General features: G+C 55.1%; 7 protein-coding genes across 7 annotated transcripts; 2 read left to right on the forward strand and 5 right to left on the reverse strand.

Moving 5' to 3' along the window:
• Window positions 1-166: 166 nt before the first annotated feature.
• Window positions 167-787, forward strand: PG997_000041 (uncharacterized protein; the record flags this gene model as incomplete). Its single annotated transcript, XM_066804356.1, has 2 exons — window positions 167-433; window positions 635-787. 2 exons carry the CDS (start codon window positions 167-169, stop codon window positions 785-787), a joined length of 420 nt encoding a protein of 139 aa, XP_066674129.1.
• A 2,629-nt stretch (window positions 788-3,416) lies between these two features.
• On the forward strand, window positions 3,417-4,022 carry PG997_000042 (uncharacterized protein; the record flags this gene model as incomplete). Its single annotated transcript, XM_066804357.1, has 1 exon — window positions 3,417-4,022. The coding sequence occupies one exon, from the start codon at window positions 3,417-3,419 to the stop codon at window positions 4,020-4,022; it is 606 nt and encodes a 201-aa protein (XP_066674130.1).
• Window positions 4,023-4,315: 293 nt separating this feature from the next.
• On the reverse strand, window positions 4,316-5,335 carry PG997_000043 (FMN-linked oxidoreductase; the record flags this gene model as incomplete). The annotated part of the gene is made up of 1 exon (XM_066804358.1): window positions 4,316-5,335. One exon carries the CDS (start codon window positions 5,333-5,335, stop codon window positions 4,316-4,318), a length of 1,020 nt encoding a protein of 339 aa, XP_066674131.1.
• Window positions 5,336-6,027: 692 nt separating this feature from the next.
• PG997_000044 (uncharacterized protein) lies at window positions 6,028-6,273 on the reverse strand (the record flags this gene model as incomplete). The annotated part of the gene is made up of 1 exon (XM_066804359.1): window positions 6,028-6,273. One exon carries the CDS (start codon window positions 6,271-6,273, stop codon window positions 6,028-6,030), a length of 246 nt encoding a protein of 81 aa, XP_066674132.1.
• Window positions 6,274-7,886: 1,613 nt separating this feature from the next.
• Window positions 7,887-11,203, reverse strand: PG997_000045 (SPX domain-containing protein; the record flags this gene model as incomplete). The annotated part of the gene is made up of 5 exons (XM_066804360.1): window positions 7,887-8,029; window positions 8,109-8,774; window positions 8,804-10,392; window positions 10,496-10,943; window positions 11,176-11,203. The coding sequence occupies 5 exons, from the start codon at window positions 11,201-11,203 to the stop codon at window positions 7,887-7,889; spliced, it is 2,874 nt and encodes a 957-aa protein (XP_066674133.1).
• Window positions 11,204-13,083: 1,880 nt separating this feature from the next.
• On the reverse strand, window positions 13,084-15,329 carry PG997_000046 (uncharacterized protein; the record flags this gene model as incomplete). Its single annotated transcript, XM_066804361.1, has 2 exons — window positions 13,084-14,710; window positions 14,800-15,329. 2 exons carry the CDS (start codon window positions 15,327-15,329, stop codon window positions 13,084-13,086), a joined length of 2,157 nt encoding a protein of 718 aa, XP_066674134.1.
• A 2,433-nt stretch (window positions 15,330-17,762) lies between these two features.
• PG997_000047 (uncharacterized protein) lies at window positions 17,763-19,291 on the reverse strand (the record flags this gene model as incomplete). Its single annotated transcript, XM_066804362.1, has 5 exons — window positions 17,763-18,212; window positions 18,281-18,664; window positions 18,837-18,944; window positions 19,003-19,022; window positions 19,096-19,291. The coding sequence occupies 5 exons, from the start codon at window positions 19,289-19,291 to the stop codon at window positions 17,763-17,765; spliced, it is 1,158 nt and encodes a 385-aa protein (XP_066674135.1).
• Window positions 19,292-23,571: the final 4,280 nt, after the last annotated feature.

Below are 23,571 nucleotides of genomic sequence, written 5' to 3' on the forward strand. Positions count from 1 at the left end.
GATCCTGTGGAATCGCTGTTTTTATACTGATGTACCTAACCTGGAATCTGCCACTGGTAGTCGTGTAAGACATAGAGAGCGACCACGGTGGCGGAGAGAATGGGGAAGATAGTAATGACCACACCAATGATAATGAGATTGGAGCCCGCCTAAAGTAGCCATCACGATGTCAACCATCCGTAGCGCAGCTCATAGTTCGCAAATCCCACACTTCGACATTGGTAAAGGCGAAGATGCCGACGTTGAGGCCGACGTCGAGGCCGTTGTTGAAGCCAGATGGGATGGTGCAAACCAAACCGAGTCCCGACTTCTTCGACCAGCTCCGTATAGAAGTTTACAACGCCCAGAACAGCCCCGCCATGATGACCGATATACATTGCCAGTTGTACATGGCCTTAGCAAGCGATTGATTGAGTTCAAGGACTTGCCTGATGTAAGGGGTGCCTGGCCCTAGGTCCGGCTGTGCAAATTTGTACTGACAGCCCTCATCGTGGAGCCCGCAAGTGCGTTCAAATACGGAAGGCTGGCGCCGGGAGTTCAATCTGGATTGGACGGGGAGTTTGCTGCCTTTATGCATTGTCACCTCGTTGAGAGCCGCAAAATGACGAAGCTTCTCCCCTAACGGCAAAACAAGAACCGAAACTCTGCTGTCGGGGGCAATGGCTTGGGCCTCGTCCTCTGGGTCACTGACGAGTTCTTGGGCAATACCCTCGCCCAGAGCTCTAAACAGGGCATCGTGGAGGAGAGAATAGGCGCAGCGGGCGTCTTTGGATCATTGGAATGTTGATCATCGCCGTCCTTCTCCTGTTCTTCGAGGTGACGCTGTGCCACTGGGTTGTCCAAAGGGACTGGTGCTTCCTGCAGGAACGAGTCTACCGAAAAAAGAGTCAGTATCGATATTGTACCGGCAAAGCGTGTTTCAAATAGGAATTGAAAAGGTACTTACCGTAGTCTCGATTTCAAGAGAGGGTGGTGGTCCCTTGTTGAAAACAATCACAGGGCTATTAGCAGCAGCAGAAGCAACTGTATTTGACGGTGAGCAAGTTATTGACGTTATCCCAGTTGATTCCCGGTGTTTCCGGGAAGATGCTAAGCACAGCGACGGCAGCAGCAAAAACAGTGAATCCCATAGGGTGAATAGAGTGTTTGCTAAGTCTCAACGTCTGATCCCCTTCCTGTGTCTTGTTTCTTGTGTGAACTGGAAGATGTGTGACCCTATGGCGAATTGTGGAGTGACCCTTTGGCGTGGAAAGAATGGTAAGCGTGAGATCGATTCTCGTCGGTCGATGAACTTGGCATCCGATAGGGCACCACTGCGGCATGAAAGAGCACAGCACATGGCTTGCCTGACCTGTTGGCGCGTGTGTGTCCCCCTGGCGCGTGTATATATGTGTCTGTCCCCTTGGCGTGCGCGTGTGTCCCTAGTGTGTGTGCGTGTATGTACCATTGGCTTGTGTGTATGTGTGTATGTGTGTGTTTGTTCCCTTGGGTGTGTATGTGTGTATGTGTGTGTCCCATTGGTGCGTGTATGTGTGTGCATGTATGTGGCCTTTGGCGTAGAGAGCATGATGGGAGCGAGACCTTCCCTGTTGACTGATGGACTTCGCATCCGAGAGGCGGCCTTCAAGGGACACATGCGTGATTGGTAACTTGGCTTCCCACAAGTGACGGGTGGTGTGGAGGGTTTGTGTTGTCGTCTTTTCGCCTGCTTGAGGATTTGCAAGGCGATGGAGCTGCTTTGGCTTCGGCGTTGATGATGCCTACTAGACCTGAACAGGGTACGCAGTCGATTGATGGATGACGAGCGTCTGACCCACAGTCTCCGATGGTTCAGGCCCCATCCCCTAAACATATTTTAAGGGATGGGGTGACGACAGTCACACCACTTGTTCTCTTTGAGAACACACATAACAAAACGGTCAAGGGATAAGGATAGCCAAGTAACGATGGGCCTTTGGAGAGGGGGAGGGGGAGTTTTAGTCCTGGTCATGGCCAGGGACCGCAACCGACTGCAGCTCGACGGCGGCGGCGACTTCATGCTGTTGTTGCTGCTGGTGTTGTTGGTGGTGATGGTGCTTGCTTGCTTGCTTGATGGTTGGGGTCAAAATGTCACTTGAACCTCGTGTTCACCAAGTAAAAGAGGAAAAAGAGGGATCGTTGCGGGCGTATCATGGCCAGAGACCAAATGGTTCAGCCCAATCTGTTCGCTGCTTCCTTGACTTTGTCACCTACCTGATGTGTTTAGCTAGTATGTCGCGGAAACCACGAGACGTCCTACAGCTGCTTCCTAGCGACCGACGTCAGTGCCATGGGTTGGACGTTGGGCAGTGGGAAAGAGCCGAGTCAATGCCCATTAATGGGTTACTACACCGCGTTGGAAAGATTGGAAAGGCCGTTCGTTGTTCTGTTTTTGGCGCACCAAAGACGGTATAAGCAAGTATGGAATAGCACGCTGCTCGCACCAGTTTTATTCCAACCTGTAAACTGCACTAATCAGGTAAAGTTTAGTCCCATTGGAACAAAATAAAGTTCAACTGTCCTGGGGTTGAACAAATACCGCATAAATCGCAGGTACAGAGGACGTTGAATACATTTCTCCGGTATCCAGGGCGTAGCTAAGTACCTATTTACTTATCTACTGGGAGACATGGCACTTCGAGTTTCCATCCCTCTTTCCACTTTCAGTGATCCTGGCCACAATCACCCTAAGTACACGATTTCTCCCAGGAAACACCATCGTCATGCCATCACCATGGACTCGGGACGAGCTACCACAAGCTGCCAGATCGGGAACATCTGATCCAGATCACGAATGGTTTGGACACGTGGCATGCGTTTGCCATTCCACCAGGGGCTGCAATAATCATGGGGAACTAGAACCTTTTTACAACCCCCTACTTCCACCCAATGCGCCAATGACGTTGCTGGAAGACAACAATGGCGAGTGGCTTATTTCGGAACAGAGTGATGAGCCATGCGAACCCCCTGCCACCCGACACTGGTCCTGTAATCCGAGCCCCTCCTCCCAAGTTCCGCAAACGTATGTCCTCCGTGTTTAACTTCATACGTAGTAGCAAGGCATCAAATAATGTTCCGGCACGTGGCGAAGAACAAGAAGTCTTGTCCGGTTCTCATGCGCAGAACGAAACCGAGGGGAAATCCCAACCACCTCCGGAATACTCCCCATCAGCAACTTTGTTCTTTACGTGCCCTATTACCCGGGCCACGTCGTTGGCGACACGTCAATAAGGGAACCCACAAGCCACGACCTCCGGTGGAGGACCGAGCTGCCGTTTGATGGTGGAACATTCGGGACGCTCGCGCCCCTGCATCCGTCCATGCCTTATCACTTGGCTTTCTACCACCTACACTGTGCACGGCAGGTGATCGAGCGAGAAGGCTGGGCAGATGAGACAATGGTTGTCCCGCCCTTCATTTGCAGCGGCAAGTCCACCCCGAACGACGACGGTCCCGGTTACGCATGGTCGAGTGAGCTCTACTTTGAGAAGAAAGAATTTCTACAAAAGCAAGAGATCAGATACGTCCTCGACGTACATAGTCCGGTCTCGAGGGGTATAGACATCACCATGTGCCCTCACATTACGCACTCGCTGGCGGATGTGAAGCTGCAGATCCAAGACGGCTGGCTTAGGGCGTCAGCCCACCTATCGCAGAAATACCACATCTACGGACAACATTCTACCAACACTACCCAGTGGAAAAGCACCGAAGATAGACTGGTCCAAGTTCACTACTGCGAGATCTGCCACTGCGACTTGGAACGGACCCTGGAGGTTCGTGGGCGAGAACTCCACGCCCGCTTCACTGTTTACAGAAACCTGGGGGCAGGGACCGACCGCTTCGATGGCAAATGGATATCGCTTTTGACGGGATTCGGTTCCAAGAGGCCACCCGAAAGCAAGCCAGAGGACAACAGTGTATTTGCTCAAGTTATAAAACTGGCACAAGCTCTCCAACGACCAAACCTACGTGAGCATGTCCCCTTTAGACGCTTGGATTGACGTTGCGGTATCGTACAACGTCAGTACTGGTGTTGCGAGGAGATGTGGAATGATCCATGAGGGATCGATCAACCCCGAAGGCTTGTGAGAAATGGAAAGTAGGTCTTGAAAAATTAATAGCAGATTCTATTCCTTCGTCTCGCTTTCTATATATGTGTTTACATCCAATTCATAACATGATCATGACGTGATATCATCTATGAGATCTTCGTCTCCTGGTATCACTCGTCTGTCTTTCGTTCGGTCTATCCCAACGCCGTAGCAATGCAACCACCTAAACCGATGGTATCACTTTAAGCAGCCACCTTCTGGCTCTGCAAGAACTCCTGGCTGAAGGGGTAGGTCGTGTACCCCTTCTCCTCCATGGCGTTGTAAAACGTATCGCGGTCGTACGGCGTCAGCTCGATGCCCTTCTGCACGCGGAACGGCAGGTCCGGCGTCGAGATGAAGTAGCGCCCGAACACGACGACGACCTCGTGGTCCTGGTACTCGGCGTCGACGACCTCGCGGGCGCTCTCGGGCGTGAACCCGCCCGCGATGAAGACCGGGGAAGTGCGGTCCCACGCCTGGACCGCGAACTCGACCTTCTCGGCCGACTTGGTATCCGCCACGTCCAGGTTGCCACCGACGCGCGACTCGACGACGTGGAGGTACGCCAGCTTCAGCTCCTTCAGGCCCTGGATCAGGTGCGTGAACTGCGGGACGGGATCGGCCATCTTCATGCCCTGAAAGGGGGACCAGGGCGACAACCGGATGCCGACGCGCTCGGGGCCGACGCCGGGGGCCTCCACCACGGCCTTGGCCACCTCGAGGGCGAAGCGGGAGCGGTTCTCGATGGAGCCGCCGTAGGCATCGGTGCGCTGGTTGGAGACGTCCTGGGTGAACTGGTCGATCAGGTAGCCGTTGGCGCCGTGGATCTCGACGCCGTCGAACCCGGCGAGCTCGACGGCGTTGCGGGCGGCCTGGGCGTAGTCGCGGACAAAGTCCTGGATCTCCTGCTCCGTCATCTCCTCGGGCACCGTCTTGCCCTCGGCCTCGGGCAGCGGGGAGGCGCCTTTCACCTTGAAGGCCGGGTTCTCCTTCTTGAGGGCGTCGGGGTTGGCGACCCTTCCCAAAGCCCAGAGCTGGACCCAGATGAAGCTGCCCTTGGCGTGCACGGCGTCGGTGACGTCCTTCCAGGCGCGGATCTGCTCGGGGGTGTAGATGCCGGGCACGTTGGGGTAGCCGCCGGCCTGGGGCGAGATGAAGGTGGCCTCGGTAATTAACAAAGTGCCGGGAACGGACGCGCGCTGTTCGTAGTACTCCTTGACCATGGGCAGGGGCACGTGGTCGCCGTCGGCGCGGAAGCGCGTCAGGGCGCCATGGCCAGGCGGTGTTGCAGGGTATTGTTGCCCACCTTCAGGGGCTGGAAGAGCTTGGAGGATTCGGACATGGTTGTGGTTGTGGGATGAAAGAGTCTGGGGTATCTAAGGGAAAAAGTCACACAAAAGTTGCTAAAAATAGAACGGGAAGAAATTGATTGAATATGTAGAGACGATCGATGTTGAGATTGAGTTCCGGTTTGCAGCAGAGTAGCCAGAACAGGCTGGTTGTCTACTGTACTTATATATCCCGACACTAGCAGTGCAGAATCAGGGCCAAGTCTTCCAGAAGCTGCGCGCGACCCAGTATTCCCACTCTTCCCTTCTCCTTGATTACACAAGCAACCGGCTTGGATCTTGACCGCCCCCAGAAGAGGTAATAGTAGGGGAATAGTAGAGCCACCGCGCCCAACCGCCCCAGTTTGCGACTTAAAGCCGAATTGATAATCGGAACCAGGGCTGGCCGAGCCATCAGCACTAGTACATATCCACCCTTCCCTCTATCTCTGCATCCGCATGAGTAAGCCCATCATCACCCATCCATCCATATCGGGCCGCGCGAGCCCATTGTACCTTTCGGTTTCGCGGGGGGGGAATAAAATCCTGGGCGCGCCTTGAGAAGGTATGAACGCATTCATGTGCACCTAGCACCCAGGCTGCGGGCCGTTGATATCGCAGTAGTACTTTGGTGGCCAGGGCTTGAGCCCTTGGGGCACAATCTCATGCGGCGGAATCCGGTCATCTGTGTCGAGGGCGTCGACTTCGACGATAGGTGAGGAGTCGGTCCCGACCGGGACTCGGACGGGGGCGGGGGCCGCGGAGGCACTGGGTGCCAGACCGGCCAGGGCCAACAGGAAGAAGGCGATAGCTGCGGTGCGGATGGAGAGCATCTTGATGGGCGTTGAATGGAGGAGTCGAGGCTGGGTGAGGGATGCTGTGGAATTGGGGGAGCGGTATAGAGAGGGCCGCAAAAGAGGATCAATGGCAGCCTTATATGCAAAGCCCCAGAGTCGCTGGGAGTACGAAAGTCTCTACCACTCTCTGGCTGGGGTAACTTGGCATCGAATCAAAGTCACCTTGCTGACACGAATTAAGCATTTGAGGACATCATCCCCAATGGATTGGAGGATAGTCCAATCCATCCGGGTCCTTTGTTTTGGCTGGGGTAACTTGGCATCGAACCAAAGTCACCTTGCTGGCACGTTTTGACAGGTTCAGAGACATTGCATTGGGTCTGACGACGGGATGTATACAGTGTTTTGCTCGTTCGATGTACGCCGTGATTGACACCACAGCACGGTGAGGGAAAAAAGAACCTGCCTGCTTGTCGCCTCGCATTCGTGGCCACAGTTCATTAACCCACTATCTCTACCCACCACGGAAGTAATGGGGGCCGCTAACCCAGGGCGATCTATCTATCTGATCTCTCCTCTCGAGTCGCACGAAGATTCGTGTATCTCTGTGCCTTGGCGTCCATGACTTACAGAAAGAGTCAATCACGAGAAAAAAAAAAGAAGCCCGACTTTCGGCTTCCAAGATGCTGACAGGTCGGCTGTTTCAGACCCTACAGGATTGACAGAAGCTTCTACCATCTATCTGCCTGCTGAAAAAAGACAGCGTGAGACATGTACATGATGCGGGCGGCGGTGCGGACTTAGTAATGACGGCATCTGCGCCCATCTGTTGCGTGCTGCAGCACCCTGCAGTAGCCTGCGCAGGCTGCAAATGCCGGGAGTTCAGTCCGTAGGGACTTTGACAAGATGCAGCAGGACTAACCAATCAATTCGAGCAAAACACCCAATCATCACCGTCTTCGCTGATGCAACACCTACCAGCAAGCACATACTCAAAATCATTGCTATACCAGGTGGTCATTGGATAGACTTGACCGGGCTGTTCGAGGGTCATGCGAACCTTGTTAATGTCGCTTCAGTTCAGTCTGTCTCGGAACCGACTCCAGCCCAGAATTGGCTCCCGAGACAAGTCCGACCGTAGGCGAACATGACATGATCAATGATTGGCAGGCAGTAAGCACACCAGTACACATCTGATAATGGCAATGAGAAGGAATTCGGTGACATTCTATAGGTATTCCCACAACCAGATAATACATATACACACATCCGTCTTTGTAATGTATGTATAACCCACTCCGACCTAACCCAAGCCATCCAACGAAACTCGAACCATTGCGCACCATAGGGTACCGACGAAGCCCATGATGCCGAAATCTTCTTCTCGTCGCAACCGCACTCACTCGCACCACCCTCTGATGTTTGTTCCGCAACCAACCAACCAACCAACCAGACGCGCCCCAACTATGCGAACCGTACCATGCTGAAGCAAGCAAGCAATCAAGCAACTAATCAAGCGATCGAGCAACCCACACCACAAGATCGATCAACTTAACTTTTAAATCAGGTTAAAAAACAAGTTCGGTCAAATCAAATAGAGACATGGTAGAGGACAGGACAGGATTTGCAACGCAACGAAAAATGGTTTCTTACATGCCCATGACATGCATGGCGCCGTAGCCCAAGGTGACCACGACGCCCAGTGTCATGATACTGGCGGGGATACCCCGGCTGATGAAGTGGTTCACCGTCAGGTATCGCTGGCCCGTAGCGTCTTCCTTCATAATGGCAGCTTGAGGAAGGAGAGGGAAGGGAGATGTCAGTAAACCGTCTGGGGCCTGGTGGGGTTGATCTCAACAGAAGGGACTTACTGATGTTGGGGAAACTCGTAGTCGGCAGTGCCATGGCGCCCGAGCACATGAGGGCGCACGTCATAACTAGCAGGTTAGGATGGGGCTCGTCCAGGCCGCGGCCGATCTCGGCGACGAGGGGGAGGATGATGAAAGCAGCAACACTGTGGCTGATGAAGGTGGCAAACACCATGGTCAGGGAGGCGAAGGTCAGCACAATAGCATACAGTTCTAGGCCGGCGACGCGGCGGGAAATGTCCACGGCGACGGTGTGGAGCAGACCGGACGACTTGACCGACTTGCCAAGCGACAGGCCACCAGCAGCTAGGATGATGATGGTCCAGGGGAAGTTGTTGAAGTCGTCCTTGCTCAGGATGCCGGTACCGAAGAAGATGACCATGGGCAGGATGGCAATCACACCCATGTCGCCAAACGTCGACTCGAGCGAGTGGCTGGCGCACCACAGAGAAATGGTTGCGATACACATGGCAACCGTGAACCACTGCTTCATCGTGAACTTCTCGCGGACGACACGCACAGGCATGATGGTGCAACCCTTTCCAGGGTTGAACGTCACCAGAAGCAGCATCCAGATGCAGAGGAGGGACACGGTACCGACGGGGATGACGACAAAGAACCACGTGCCCCACGACGGCTGGGGGTCATGTTGTCGAGAGCAATGATGTTCTGCGGCGACGAAATAGGCGACAACATACCACCAATGTTCGAGGCCAACGCAATTCCGATGATGATAGCCTTGGCCATGTTGGAACCCTGGGGCAGGTTGCGCAGGATGGGCTCGAGGATGGAGAAGCACAGTACGGGCGCGGCAACGTTGCTAACCCACATACTGGCGAAACCAGCCACGAACATGTTCACCACGAGAACCGTCCGGGGGCGCGTTCCGGCCTTGGCCAGAACAAAGGTCGCAACACGCTTGTCGATGCTCATCTTGCTGACGGCCGCAGCGACGGTGAAACCACCGAGAAGCAGCATGATGACCGGCGTCCACATGGCAGCAAAGATGTAGGCCGTGGCCTCCTTGGAGTCCAGCCGCCTATGCGACTCATCGTCCGAGCGCGGGATGTTGAGAACGACGGCGAGGAAGGGAATCAGGAGGGCCGTCACAAAGAGCGGAATGGCCTCGGTCGCCCAAAGCAGACTGACGAAGGCCAACATGGCGGCGCAGTTCTGCTGCTCGGGGCTGGCCATGAACGGCACGTATAGCAGGACGATGAAAATGGCAATGACGATCAACAGGGTAATGACAGGCTTGCCATACACCCAGGTCGGCACGTTGAACCGGCCAATGGGGGTGTTGAACTCCTTGGTGGGCGACATGGGCGGGTCGTCGCCCTGCAGCCTCGACTGGCTCTCGCTGGCACCGCCGAGGAGGCCGTGGCCGAGGCTGGCGGCTTCGGCGCGCCGCTCGAGGCCGATCAGCTCGCGCCAGACCGTGTTGCGCTCCCAGACGACGTGCTCTCGGAGGTGGGAGCGCAAGTCCTTCTTGGCGAGTTCGAGGTCGCCCTGGGTGGCGCAGTCGGCAAAGGCCTGCTCCAGCCTGTTGATGTAGTCGTCGAGCTGGGCCATGGTCTCGCCGCGGAAGGGGTAGGCGGGCTCGACGGTGCCGGCCATGTACTTGGAGCGCAGGTCGAGGTCGACAATCTTGTCGAACTTCTTGAGGATCTTGCGGAAGCCGGTGTGGTTCAGCTGGACGTACGACTTGAGCTCGCAGAGCTGGACGTAGAGGCCGATGATGCGCTTCTTGAGCATGATGGACGACGTGTACATCTCCTCGATCTCGGCGTAGTCGGTGAAGCCGCCGGCTATACTCGTGCGCCGCGTGGATCGGCCCATGTCGGTCGAGGCGCCGAGGTCGGTGGAGGCGTGCATGGCGCTGGGGATGGACCTGCGGCGGCCGCCGTGCTGGCTCGAGGTGGGCCTCTTGTTGAGGGCGGCCGTCTCGTCGTCCTCGTCGCTGTCGCTGTCTCCGTGGCCGTCCTCGGTGGAGCGGGCGCCGCGCGAGGTCCTCCGGTTGTTGGCCAGGTTGCGGATGTTGTCGGCGTCGGATCGGGACATGTTCTTGATGGTGGGGCCGCCGCCGTTCTCGTCGCGCAGGTCGCGCAGCAGGCCCTCGACATCTTCAAAGATTTCCTTCTCCTTGATCTGGAAGAAGGAGGTGATCTTCTCTAGCTCTACGTCTAACGCTCGCGAAAAGATGGTCTGGGGATCGTCCTCGCGGAGGAGCGGTCGGGTCTCGACATCGTTGCCTTGCTGGGGTATGCTCTTCTCTAAGGAGTAGATGCTAGGTTGGGGTGAATACGTTAGCTCTGCGATGGGCATGGTATGACATGGTGTAGGAGAGCAATGACGAGTACGTATAGTAGTTCAGCTTCGGGTGTACTCACAGCTTCTTCAGGTTGCTGTAGGCGATGTAATGGCTGCTCCAATCAGGAACAGCGTTGAACTGGATACTATGGGAGAACTTCATCTCGTCGCGTTCGTCGAGCCAGCGGCGTTTCTCGTCTCGCTTGGCTTGTCTCCTGGCGTCCCTGGCGTCCCTGTCCTTCTCCTGTTGGCTGGTGACGACGATGGTGTCAAGCTCGTAGGAGTCGGCGTCAGCGTCAGCGTCGGTGTCGGTAGCGAGCGGTGGTGACGATGACGATGCAGTGCTAGTGCTAGTGACAGGAGCAGGAGCAGAAGTGGTAGTTCTTGTAGTAGTAGCTTCGTTCCCTCCTCTATGGACGGATGTGCTGGTAGACCGAGTCAGGGTGTTGTTGACTTCAGCTCGGATCGCAGTAATGGTGTCGCGGGAAGAGGAGGGGTCCGGCGTAGACTTTGAAGGCGGAATGGTGGCTTTTATCAAATGGGCAGACGAGAGAGAGAAAAAAGTCAATCAGATGTATCCCGACATGTATTTGGATTGATGTATGCAGGCTGGATTTGGGGCTGGCTGGCTTGGGTCGGTCACAAGTCCAGGTTGGTTCAGGTTCGGTAGTGTCGAGGTTCCCAGAATCCCAGCAGCATGCAATCAATAGATCGGCCTACGTTTGCTTCGCTTCGAGTAGGGGACGGGGGACGGGGGGACGGGGGGCCTGCTTAGCTCCCCCAGTCATGGCAATCAATTCAATAGGACGAGATGGTCTGGGCTATGATGATGCTGCTTTGCTTGCCTCGTTAGTGGAGGTGGAGGTGGAGGTGGATGAGGCAGCTTAGGTTCCAAGGTTCCCATCTGCCATCGCCAGCTGCAGCTTCCGGCGTTGCAGCGCAAGAGCTTAGCCGCTTGTGCGTCTGCTTGTGCCACATCAGGTGCGCGAGGTGCTTTGCATTGGCGACAGGCGGCCACAGCTTGCCACAGCTTGGCCCTTTTTTTTGCCCTATCCACAGGCGTTTTTAGTGTCCAACCGTGCATCGTTTCCAGCACTCTCTGCCCAGTCCGCCGCTCACTCATCCACTCACTCACTGCCACTGGCAGACTGACTTTGACATGCACTCCTAACAGCCAGTACTTGACGCTTCTTCCTTCTTTTCTTCTTCTGTCGTTCTTCTCCTCGCTTGGCAATTTGTGATTGTTGCATTGCACGCATCTTCCCGCCAAGGCCCCAAGGTTCCAGAACGGCCCTGACTTGTGATTTGACAAGAAAAATGCGCCCTGAGGGTAAGGGGGTTTGAATATGGCCTGATAACTCTGCATCTGGCGATTCAGGCGCCATCTGCAGTTTTTGCAGGTGCCGTGGTGCCTATGCGCGTGTCTAGCTGTTGCACAAACCCCCACACTTGGAGACGACACCCACTAATAGCAACGCGCGTGTGGCCGCTCTGACAGTCGCGGAATCTTGATGATGATGTGCCTTGCCTTGCTCGTGTTAATGTCGAGCCAATGTCACCTTCTCGCTCTCTCCAGAGTCCATCCATCTCAGACATGTCATATGGAAGTACCTACTCGGCTCTAACCCGTAAAGTCAGCTTCATCTACATCGGCAGTTCCCGTCGGGGAAGCGCATCTTGCAGCAGATTCGCATATCTGCTGAACCGGTCAGGCTTTTGGTTGCATCTCCAATTGACCGCTAACAGGCCTCCAACCAGGGGGCTCCGACCCCGGAACAAATCCAATTGATTCTTTGCACAGGATGACGTAGAGCGATTGCATTTGCATTGCATACCGACAGCGCGCATCGAGCTGCCACAAACATAATCCTACATAACCGCGTTGACCGCAAGAATATTACCTAGTTAGTATGCGACTGCAACTGCACTACCCTACATAAACCTCCGTTTCAGCACATGAAGCGTTCCATCGCCGCCCGGATATAATCGAATCAGTCCTCCGGTCATGACCGGCACACGGGCAAGGCAACCTGCTGCATCGGGATATGCACACCTCTCCAGACGGACGCTGCATATGTGGAGAACAAACGACGGGCTCATCCTTTTTTTCTCCAGACCAGAGACCAGACCAGACCAGACCAGACCGGAAACCCGCATTCCTTCCCCTCGACTAAGATCATGGTCCAACGACGGGAGCAAGATCATCAAGATCTCAATCTTGACATATGTCGGGACGTCAGGAAAAATCTCGACTTGACATGTGTCGGGAAAACCGGTAAAAAGATGCATGACTATTTCCGCCAACTACGAATCGGGGCTGGCATGCCACTGTCCCTCCAATCCTCTATTTGTTTCCCCCAAACGTTTGGGCCTCCTGACTTGACTAGGTCGTCCATCTTGGCTTAAGTATGCTCGGAAAGCACATGCCGACCAGCTTGGAAGTGCAGCACCATCAGCACGACCCCCTTATGTGTACTTTTATTGATTCTTATTACGATTTCACGATAACAACATGGCATGGCAACTCGGCTCCGTCGTGACTTGGGTATGAGATATTTTTTTTCAGGCGACTGATAGTGGTATAGTTGTCCCCTTGTTATTCGCCTTAAGATTAGAGGATAGTGGTATATTCGTCCCTTGGATGTTCTGCTCCGCTCCTCAGACCAGATCAAAGAGTCAACGTGGCCAAATGCCTCTCAAGCTCCCGATCGCTCTGCCGCACCGCCTCGTCCGCCGCCGCTGCGTCCCCCATCTTGCGGTACCACGTCTCGAGCACCTTGAGGTCCTCGAACCGCTCCCCGTGCTCGCGCTGCTCCATGCCCGTGATGTAGTCCATGGCCTGCCTCCGGAGCGCGATGGCGAGGCCCAGTCTCGCGTTGCACTCCTTGCCGCCGCTTTCAAAATAGTTGTTGTTCGTCGACGTCGTCGTGCTGTTGAGCCATGGAGTCGACGACGCGATGCCCTCCTTCATATTGCTGTCCTCTTCCGGTGTGAAAAGCCGCTGTTTCTGCTGCTGTCTCCGCTTCTCCCGCTCCATCTCCCACAGGCTCTCGTGTATATTCGCCTGTATAATCAACAGCAGCCGCCTCTGCAAATCATCCATCGGCCTCTCCCCCCTCCGCCCCTCCTCGCGCTCAATCTCGCGCAGCCCGTCCAGGTACACGTCGGCCTCCTGCCACCAGTTCCCGATCTCGTCAGCCTTCTTGAACGCGTGGAAAATGGACAGGTCCAGCCGGATCTCCTTGGGTAAAGCGGCGCTGATGTCGTCGCACACGTGCCAGTGCACCGGCCCGCCCCTCTCGCGCTCGAGCACTTCGATTAGTTCCCGCACCAGCAGCTCGCTGTTGTAGGCGTAGCGTTTGATGGGTTCCGAGAGGGATTGTCGGTGCGACGTCGCGAGTAGCAGCCGGCGCAGCATGTGGCGCAGCTTCCTCTCCGGCGTCCACGGTTGGCCGTCGTCCGAGGCGGGCGGCGGCACCATGGCCTCGAGCCGGGGTAGCGTGTTGATCACGAGGTCTACGAAGGGCGAGGAGCCGCGGCTGCCCGGCGGGTAGGACCCGATCAGCCGGCTCATGTTCTGGCACAGCTCGTACAGGCCGTGCACCGAGCAGTGCCGGAGCTGCGGCGAGTGGGCGATGTAGCGCCACACCACCGGCAACTGGGTATTGGGGCCGGCGTACATGGTCAGCTGGAGCAGGCGAAGAAAGCCTAACAGCGAGGGGTTCTTCAGAAAGGCGCCCACCGATTCGTACCCCGGGCGCATGACGGCCGAGGAGGGGCAGTGCAAGTGCGGCGTCTCGTCCCTCATGGTGCTTATGCAATCGTTCACGTCGAAGAGTCGCACTATTTTCCGGTGCACCTCGGGCGTCACGTACATGATCTTGTTGGTGTCACCGGGCCGCACCTCGCCCGTCGCCCAGGCCCGGGCCGCCATGCCGTCGAAACACCGCAGCAGCTGGTCCTGCACCAGGTAGGTATCCGGCAGCTGCGGCCGGTTGTCGTAGAGGGCGTCCTGGAAGTACACCAGCGGTAAGCTCTCTCCCGCCGGCTGGCCTAGCTGTTTCTGCCTGTAGTCCCGGGGTGGTGCTGTTGTAGCTGTTGTCCCCAAGTATTGCGCGTAACAATCCGGTGCATGCATCATCCCAGTCGTCCGCGTAGATCCGCGACCAGTGCCACGGTAATGGTTCACGTGCATTGTATTGTTGCCCTGATGGGCTTCCGCTTTCTCCCTGGTCAAGGCGCGCCTATTCTTGCGAAACCCCCATTTTGAGAAGCGGTCCTTGTACATCTTGTCGCTTGCGCCAGCGTTAGCAGATCCCCTTCAAGAGTAACGGGGCAGAGAGCGGTGACAGAATAATAACAATAGAGCGGTTGTGGTGCTAACCTTGCGTTGAAGCCCCGCTGGGCCATGATCTGCTGGATCTGCTTCAGCGACTTGCCCTGCTGGATGTACAGGTGGTGGAGATGGGCCTTGTGCGTTTCCCAGACCTCGGCCGGGTACTGCTGGATAGGCCTTCGGGCGGATGAGGCGGATGATGCGCTGGCTGTACTTGGAGCTGCGGCGGCAGGACCCGTGGGATGTAGTATGGGATGATGATGGTGCGGCGGCGGCTGCTGCATCTGCTGCATCTGCAATTGCGGCTGCGGCCGGCCGTACAGGGTATCATAGGAGCCGGCATCGTCGGCATGAGTCTCCTGCTTCACCGAAGCCGCAATTGGCCTCTTGGCGAATCGTTCCGCCTCATCTTGTTCCTCTCGATGGTGAAGCGTATCCTCCTCTGATTTGACATCTCCGGCGCTGCCTGCACGCAGAACAGGCGGCGGCCTAGGCTCGTCTGCGTTCAGTACAGATCGCCAGAATAGAGACGAAACGGGCTTGGAGTCTGGATCAGAGTCGGACGCAGACTTGGCCATGTTCCACGGGGACTTGGCCCTAGTGCTGACATGCGCCAGTGTGTGATGGGTGTGGATGCGTGTGTGTGCTGGCGCGCGCGTGTCAATACGAAACGTGGTGCTGAGAGAAAAGCAAAGCGCGTTTGTCAGGAGCCCGCGATTTGTCAATGGCGGCTCAAACGGCCTCGCTTCTTTGTCGGGTAGGATGCGGGAAGAAGAGTAAGTAGGTTGGTAAGATAGGACGATCGCGAGCGAGGGAGTGTGTGTGAGATGATCCGAAGCGAGGGAGGTCGAGATGAATGAATGGGTGCGACGGGGTTACATAAATCAGGGGGTTCAATGTTCAATCCCCGCATGCTCCGGGGGTGCACCGTACACCGTCAGACCAGGGGTGCGTGATTCTGACTTAGCAGCAAAAGTCGCCTGCATGATGCGTCGACGAGTCCTGTTCGCTCTTGAGATTCTAGTGCATATGTCTTCTGTCTTGTCTGTCGCTAGGTTGACTGTTAACTGGCGACTGGCGACCCTGGCAATCGATAAGTTGGTTCTTTTCGTCGTCTCCTTGCTCCATGATTACGGCGCAGCAGCTTCAAGCGTTCGGTCTCTCTCGGACCGTCCTAGGAAGACTGGAGAATCGCTGTATCAGGCAGGTCTGGGTCTAGTTATGCATGCTACCTGATTCCGCCCATTCAGGCGCAGTACACGTATATGTCGTCGCGGATATTGTATTCGAATCGACGATGGATGCGCGTTCGTGGGTATCGAGAATGGCCATCTGGTGGTGTTCCGACCTCCAAGTCTGGGCTGATACATCTTTTAGGCACTGCAGTACAGTTGCAGCAGGGCCACGAGGGCCGGGCAGTGGCCCCCAAAAAGGCCTGGAAAGCGGGGGTTCCAGTGGGAGCGCAGTGTCGCTCCCACTGAAAGTTCCTTGCACGCTCGTGGTTAGTGGGCCCGCCTATCAGCCACCTGCAATCTGCCGAGGGCGGGCGAAATGTCAGAAAAAAAAGTACGACGCAGTGAAAAGTACGTTCGCTACGGGGCTACGGGACTACGGGGCCTGTCAAAACCAAGGTTCAATCGTATTTGATTCGAAGCTGTGCACAGAAGCCCATTGGATGACGCGAGACAGACATACCCGGGATTACGGATTACTGTCTTGCCTTGCCTATGACTTCTGCCTTATGTAGCTGCATCGATCGCATACCTCACCGACCGACCGACGGCATTCAATCATTCCACGTTGCACTGAAAGGTCTCTGCATGGTACCAACTCAGTATGCATCGCAGAATACATTGCCTCCCGTGTCCCATGTTGGTTCATTGACAGACTCCCGCAAGCGCTAAGTCCGGCGTTGTGGAGGAGCCCCGGATATGTCAGCAAATACTCAATGTAAAACAGGACCATCGGCCGATGCCCGACGGCCCATCATTTGATCGTCCGTTTCTTTGCTCCCAATTCGATTTGTGTTCTCCTTGTTCCCCTCTAGGTACTCAATGTCATCAATGGCCATCAGTGACGGAGGGAGAGAGGAGACAGCGGAAAGCGATGCGTGTCTGCCTCTGCAGCGACCGTTTCCCTATATGCAGGAGTCTCCTTCCGGGATCCCCATTGCTTTTTCTGGTAACATCTGTGTACCGGGAATATCTCGACCCCGGCTGATTAATCCCTTATTCGCTAGCATCTCGTCCGTGTAACCCATCGCTAAGCGAGCAGCAGGACTCGGGTCCAGCCAGCCTTACAAATGCAGTTCTTTGCCTTATTTGAACCACGCCATGCCTCCATCACGTCTCGGCTTCCTGCTTCCCACGCATGCAGATGCGGTAGACGGACGCATCTTGTGGGGGACAAGTCGATCCTTCTGCAACTCTCAGTACTTGTATTGCGCATGTGGCTGGCTTCGTTGACACACAAAGACGCTCTCGCTCTGTCACTTATCATTTGCATGATGACTTACACTGCTTACAGGCCTGTCGCTCACTCCCTATCATCCGCCACGAGATGATCCGATGGCACACCGCCTCTCCTCCCACACGATGCTTGCCGAGGGATGTAGGTAATAACAAGAAACGGCACACCCACCTGCACGCAGAGCCTTACATGTATGTCATGTATGTATCCGAGTCTAGCGAGCTTGCTAGTCCACCCCCTCCACGCCAAGGTGAATTGCGCCACCAATCAAGGGTCTCTCGTCAAGCACGAGGATTCCTCGTCAGACAGTTACCAGATTGGGGAAAGAATTGAATATTGTAACAAAGTAGATGCGCCGAATGGCTTCCTAGACTGCCTATATGAACAGGGTATATGACTAACAGTGAAAACCCAAAAACTCCCAACGACGTGCCAAACCACAATGCGTGTTTTCTTCTTTTTGTATCTTTTAGTTCTTCTTGTTTCGCGGATCTCATAGTTGGGAACTCGAAGGTAATTAGGCATCTTTTTTCCTCTCCCTCTCATGCTTGCTCGACGCTCCCGTCCCGCGTCTGGTACGTCACCGTCATCGTCCGCGTCTGGAAGATGGCCTTCTCCGAGTCCCCGTCGCTCTTGTTCGGCCGCGCGTCCCACATCCGGCTGCACCGGCTGTTGGCCCCGGCCCGCGTCTCGACCGTCTGGATCTGGTCCGGCCGCAGGTCGACGTCGTGCAGCGACCGCATCCGGTACTCGGGGCAGCCGTCGTCGTGGAACCTGTTGTAGAAGTGACGGCGGCGCCGCCGGCGCTGGCTGCTTTTGCCCTTGACCCCCTGGCCCATGCCGGACCGCGGGCTCGGGCTCGGGGTCAGGGTTTCGCGGAGGTCTTCGTCGCCGGTGAAGATGTAGTGGAAGAAGCGCCGGAGCGTCGGGGAGGCGCCGCAGATGATGAGGAGGTTGGCTTCGACGCATGTCCACTTTCGCGCGCGCAAATCCTGGATGTCAGTATATCGAGAAACTCTCAGCCGCGGCCGTCCGCACTCGTTCAGAAGGCGATGCTTACCATGGATGGGCGCGCCATAGCCCAAGGCTGGTCTTTGTCCTTCAGAGCCGGCAGCAGGACGACAAGATGCATGACCGAGGCCGCCACCGTCAGTCCCCCGACGGCGAACATGACGGCCAGACCCGCCTTCTGCAGGCCGGACATCCTGAACTCCTTGAGCGTCGGCATGGGGAGCACCAAGATGGCGGCGTTGGTGGCGATGTGGAATACGGCAGTGGCGGCGTACAGGGCATCGTGGTTGATGCACTTTCCCCCGCCACTGTCCGGTCCCAGCTCTTGGCGACGGGATCGCAGCCGAGCAACAAGCTGAAGAAGACGCCGAGGGTGTATCCGAGCACCACGACCATGGTCGCGACGACTGTCCAGCGGAACCACGCTCGGGGACTGAGCCGGCGGTAGTATAAAAGAATGGATAGCTTTGCCAAGCCGGCACAATGAGTGTAGATGAGCGGCACCACTAGTATCAACTGCGCCACGTCGAGTACGAATAAGCATATTTGCGCGCAAGGGAGCCATGGATGTGACAATCTCATGTTCCGGGTGAGGATGTCCTTACGGTGTGGTAGAGGTTGTATTGACTGCCGGAAAGTTCCCACATCCGAGCTCCCAGGAGTTCGGCGGCGAACATGTAGACCAGCACCGCCTGCGTGCCGATAGAGGTGAACTAAGCAGTCTTGTCAGTATCGCGTCGGCATTTTGCCGTTGGGTTATAAGTCTCTTACCCAAGCTAACACCAAACATACTAAGCATGAATCCAGTTAGCTTCAAAGGTATGAATGCACCGAGAGAGATCGAAGGGGTCGGGTCCGGCCTACCATCTTCCAGCCTGAACTCCTTCAACAGCGCAATCTTCGTATACAGCCGCTGTCCCATGAACAGAAGCGCCAGCGCGTTCCCGACCGCGACGATCCAGTAGGTGGCGACATCCGTATGCTGTCGGGGGTGGTCAAGGTCGACGATATAGCCCCCGGGGGTGGGCAGTACTGTGGCTACGCCATTGGCAATCGACATTTCTCGTTGAGAGGGCGTGGCAGGTTGTTTAGTTGCGGCGAGACTGTAGCTGTTTATAACACAGCCGCGACAAAAGTGACATCCTCTTTTCCCAGACTGAAATGGCGAGCGGCGGTTTCTTCAACAGGGCGGCGGGCACTGGTGTTATATCCCAGAGTGGACAGCCCTGGGGAGTGCACTCTTGTTCAGGGGGTCTTGCCCAAAGCAGCAAGGCTGTGAGTAATGACGACCAAGAAATTACGATGAGGGCAGGCAGTGGTCTCTTTTCTCAGAGAGTCTAGACCGGAAGGGCTGGGCGAAAGTTGAAATCGCGGGCGATTCTTCTCATTGAGTTTCCTCTCTCCGTCGTCCCCCGCGGTCCCAAACCAATGCTACGTTGGCGCTGAGAGTCACAGGTAGAGCTCACCACCGGTATCACATAGATTAAAGATGAAACTTCTTTATCACGGATGGGAAACATGATGTGCTCTGGGATGCCTCAATGCGACTCCGAATCGTGCAGAGCGCCAGCGTGTGGGGATTCGGTTGCATCGATCGTGACGTGACTCCACAATGGGGGGAGGCACGCCCTCGCGTATCGTAACAATGAAACCAGGTCTTTTTGGTTGTTGGGTGGGATCGTGGGAAATCCAAAAAGGGGAGACAGATTACGAGCCACGCAGAGGCAGCAGGGGTCAGAACTCTAAGGCTAGTATACGTGTTGCCCGCGGGGAAAGGATCTGCAGCAAACAACCGGCCTGTCCGCAGACCTTTCGGCCAAGTTTGGCGGCAACCCACAGACACTGGGCTGAAACATGGCATTGGGGTAATTAAGTCAAGTCAATGACATTTGCTCACGGGAGTATGCGTTAGGCCGGGATAGCGTTCTTGGTAGCCCACGCCGTCGGGTATTGACACGAAGGTTCGCGTGGGCACGTCCAAGGTCTGCTAGGCATCGTTATCATTTCTCGCGGTGGTGTGTACACATGTTTGTTTATCGAGACTCGAGGCCTAGTCATCCTGCCCGAGGGGAAAAAAACCGTTGGACAGATGACGAGGAAGACCCCTGCTCGTGGTAAACCCGAGCCCCCTGGCTCTAAAAAAGACTCCGACAGAACAAGGGTGGTGGGCAAGATTTGCAGCGGGACTTCTTCACACACAATAGAAGGAAAGTCTCGACAATCCCCAGCTCTTTCGAGTGGCTACTTCTCCCGTCTCGTATCATTGAAGGGGTATAAGTAGGTACTCACTAGGCCGAGTTTGATGAACGGTTGGACTCTGTCGTCTGTTTTCAGTCAAGCTGCGGGTTCTAGAAGGGAGGATGGTCAGAACGGGAAGTACTAGGCCGTACTAGACCTAATTGCTAAACGGTGAAAGGGTTGCTGTATGGGATCATGCTGAGAATACACCTAGCCATGTCCGGGTTCTTCAAGATTGATGTGGATTCCCGACGAGTCCATAGTGGAGATCCACGAGCTGCTCATAAGCCAGCATCGGAGGATGCTCCGGTCAAATCCACGATGGTTGGTCGCTTGACCACCGGAGAATTACGACATACTGCTACGCTGCATCGTACCAAAGACTGATCTCGATGCATACGCTCACCCAAGGGCGAGGTAGCACTGCAGAATTCAATGTAACCGCTTTTCACATTCGCATGCCACTCTTCGTGATAAATCGTCAAGACCAGTCAGCGCCGGCAACTTCCACAACTTGCCCACATTGCAATACAATATTAGTCTTGGCGCAGTCTGGGCTCAGAGGGATGGCGTTTTTTCTCTCTCTCTCTCTCAATTATGAGCCACTGCCAGTCCCCCGCCCCTCTTGACCCTTGCCCGATGACGCTTCTCGCCAAGGTGGTGCCGACAGTTTTGTAACGCTGTAGCACCACCATACTCGATGCGCATGAGTCGTTCAGAGTCGGTGTGAAGTTGGTAACATGGAAAGATTTCTCACTATAAAGTTCGGCCCCAGGCCCGAAATCTCTCAAACTCGAAACCTCCACGGGCTTGGCTATCCTCCAGAACTGCGTTGTTTTCCAAATCATCTTTCAGATCCACCCAGGAGGCTACCCTCGTGACAGAAACATTAAACCCGTAGTATGGCAGCTGAAGTTGCAATGCCCATCCGACAAGCTCACTACACTCCGGCACTCGAGAGTCGTAATGTGAACGAAGTGGGTGCCATCACAGCTTTCGTGCCAGACTGAATGCCACTTCTTAAAGTCCCCCTTCCTGCGCTATCCGCGTCAGGACCGCGGCGTTAAGCTTTCCATCTTTACACATACATTAGCAAACGTTGGCGGACCTTTAGAGAATGAAGAGAATGAAAACGCACAGGATCCAGAGCCAGTTGGCCTCATCTGCCGGGAACAAGCACCGTTTATCATCAGAAGCCGTATTGCATGAAAGTCGGCAGATCGGAACTTCGAAAATGAGAAAGGACAGTTAGTTGCGACATTCGTAAAACCAGTTAACACAGTCATGCCTGCGCCACCGTCCTTGGCAAGGTGCGGAACAGAATGTCGCCGTTCTGCCGCGTGCCATGCTGCGGGCGCGCATCGCCTCGTCCGACCTCAACATCGCCATCTCCGCACAATCGAACATGGCAACATATACCAGTACCCAGAGCGCCGAGTTGGGCATAAGAGACTACTACGATAGGCCAGCGCTTTCAGGCGATGCCATCCGGCAAGGGCAACAGGGTTGAATCAGAACCCCCTTGTGCTGGCCAACCTCTTTCCTAGAAGAAAGCCCAAGAGAGAAACCCGGCTGGACTATGCAGTGATATCGCCGCTAGGTCGCCGACGGACCATCCCGAGTGGACACCCATACTATATTCTGACCTGATACCAGTTTTGTGGTTTCGCTAGAGTAGTAATGCTTAGATGCTTCGGGGTATTCGCCGTCTTGTTGAGAGTCAGCAAACCGTTCAGACGTAGGATCTATCAGAACCTGGAATCTGACTTGGTAGGGTGGTATGTTGTGTTGGATTGTTGTTTTATCCCATAAGGCTATACCCATGGCGCTCTGCTCTTCGGAAGCTGCCGCGGACTGTCTCGGCCAATACGGCAGTAACCATGATTATGCAGTTAGATGTGGATCCAGCATCTTGCTAGGAAATCTCCTTAAGGACAAACTGCTTCTGGAATAAACAATATGTCTTGCTGTTCTTTTCTCGGTTGGTATTAGGAAGCTTCGTCAGGCGACGGTCGTATGGTCAACCCAGGGGTTATGCTACGCTCTCAGTGAGAACTCATTCCGTTGACTAGTGTTTCCCTCCGAAATGCCGGGATATTTCTCACATCATGTTATGTCAAAGCCCGGAGTATCTTGAATTGGGATTGAGGGTTGGAATTTATGGTCAGCAATATTGATGACGGCAGGATCCTCACGTTGTTGGCTTCTGACCATCCGCGGCAATGTTTACCCCAAGCCATTAGTGCTGATATGTGAGACTTGAAAGACAGTCTCTGTTTTCGACGATGCGCATAGCTTGAGTAGATAGGTAACCTCCCGGATACTCCTTAAACGGGTTTATCCGTACTTCAATCATCGTGGACATTCAATCAGAGTTAACCCGGACCGACCCCACCAACACCGGATTTAACAGGAGCTCAGCTACCATTCCATCTGACATTCGTTGGGCTAAGCCTTATCCTCTATTAGTTACGGTAAGATCTTAGCGCAGCAGCAGGATGTGACCTGCTGACAGGCGCAGTAGACGGAGCTTGCTTTAAGAACCTTCCGGATTTGTGTCATTCCTGAGGTCAGCCGCAACAGTTCATCCGACGACATCTAAAAAGGGTGTGCGAAAGAGCTTTTTTAGGATCAGAAATCTCTCCGGGGCATTTCGAAGGATTTACCATGGTCTAGCTAGTGTGCCCATATCATGTTGCGTTTGGTGTCGTGCTTACCACACCCTGACATGCCCCATGTGCTCAGCGGCAGGCCTAGACCTCGAGGTAGGCAGCACCCCTTATCGCGATGTCCCAAAATTTCTCGCCGGACACCTTCTGACCTTCCAATCTAATAGACGGTGACTGAAAAGACCAACGTGCTTGGTGCGGTGTGTCTTTCGGGGAGTTGTTGTATTTGCAACCAACAGATTTACTCTGACCACCACAATACTTACACATACGATGAAGGACTTTGATTGCGGCACGGGACTGCATTGGTCGTCTCACAGGATGGACGAGATACCTATAAAAGGCCTGGAAAGGCCGTGATGACCGAGAAGTGAGCCAGACACAGCAGCATTCAAGCCATTCACCTCAGAAGGACAAGAGCCAGAACAAAATC

Source organism: Apiospora hydei (assembly GCF_038363865.1).
Source record: "Apiospora hydei strain CBS 114990 chromosome Unknown utg000002l_segment0_segment0, whole genome shotgun sequence".
NCBI lineage: Eukaryota > Fungi > Ascomycota > Sordariomycetes > Amphisphaeriales > Apiosporaceae > Apiospora > Apiospora hydei.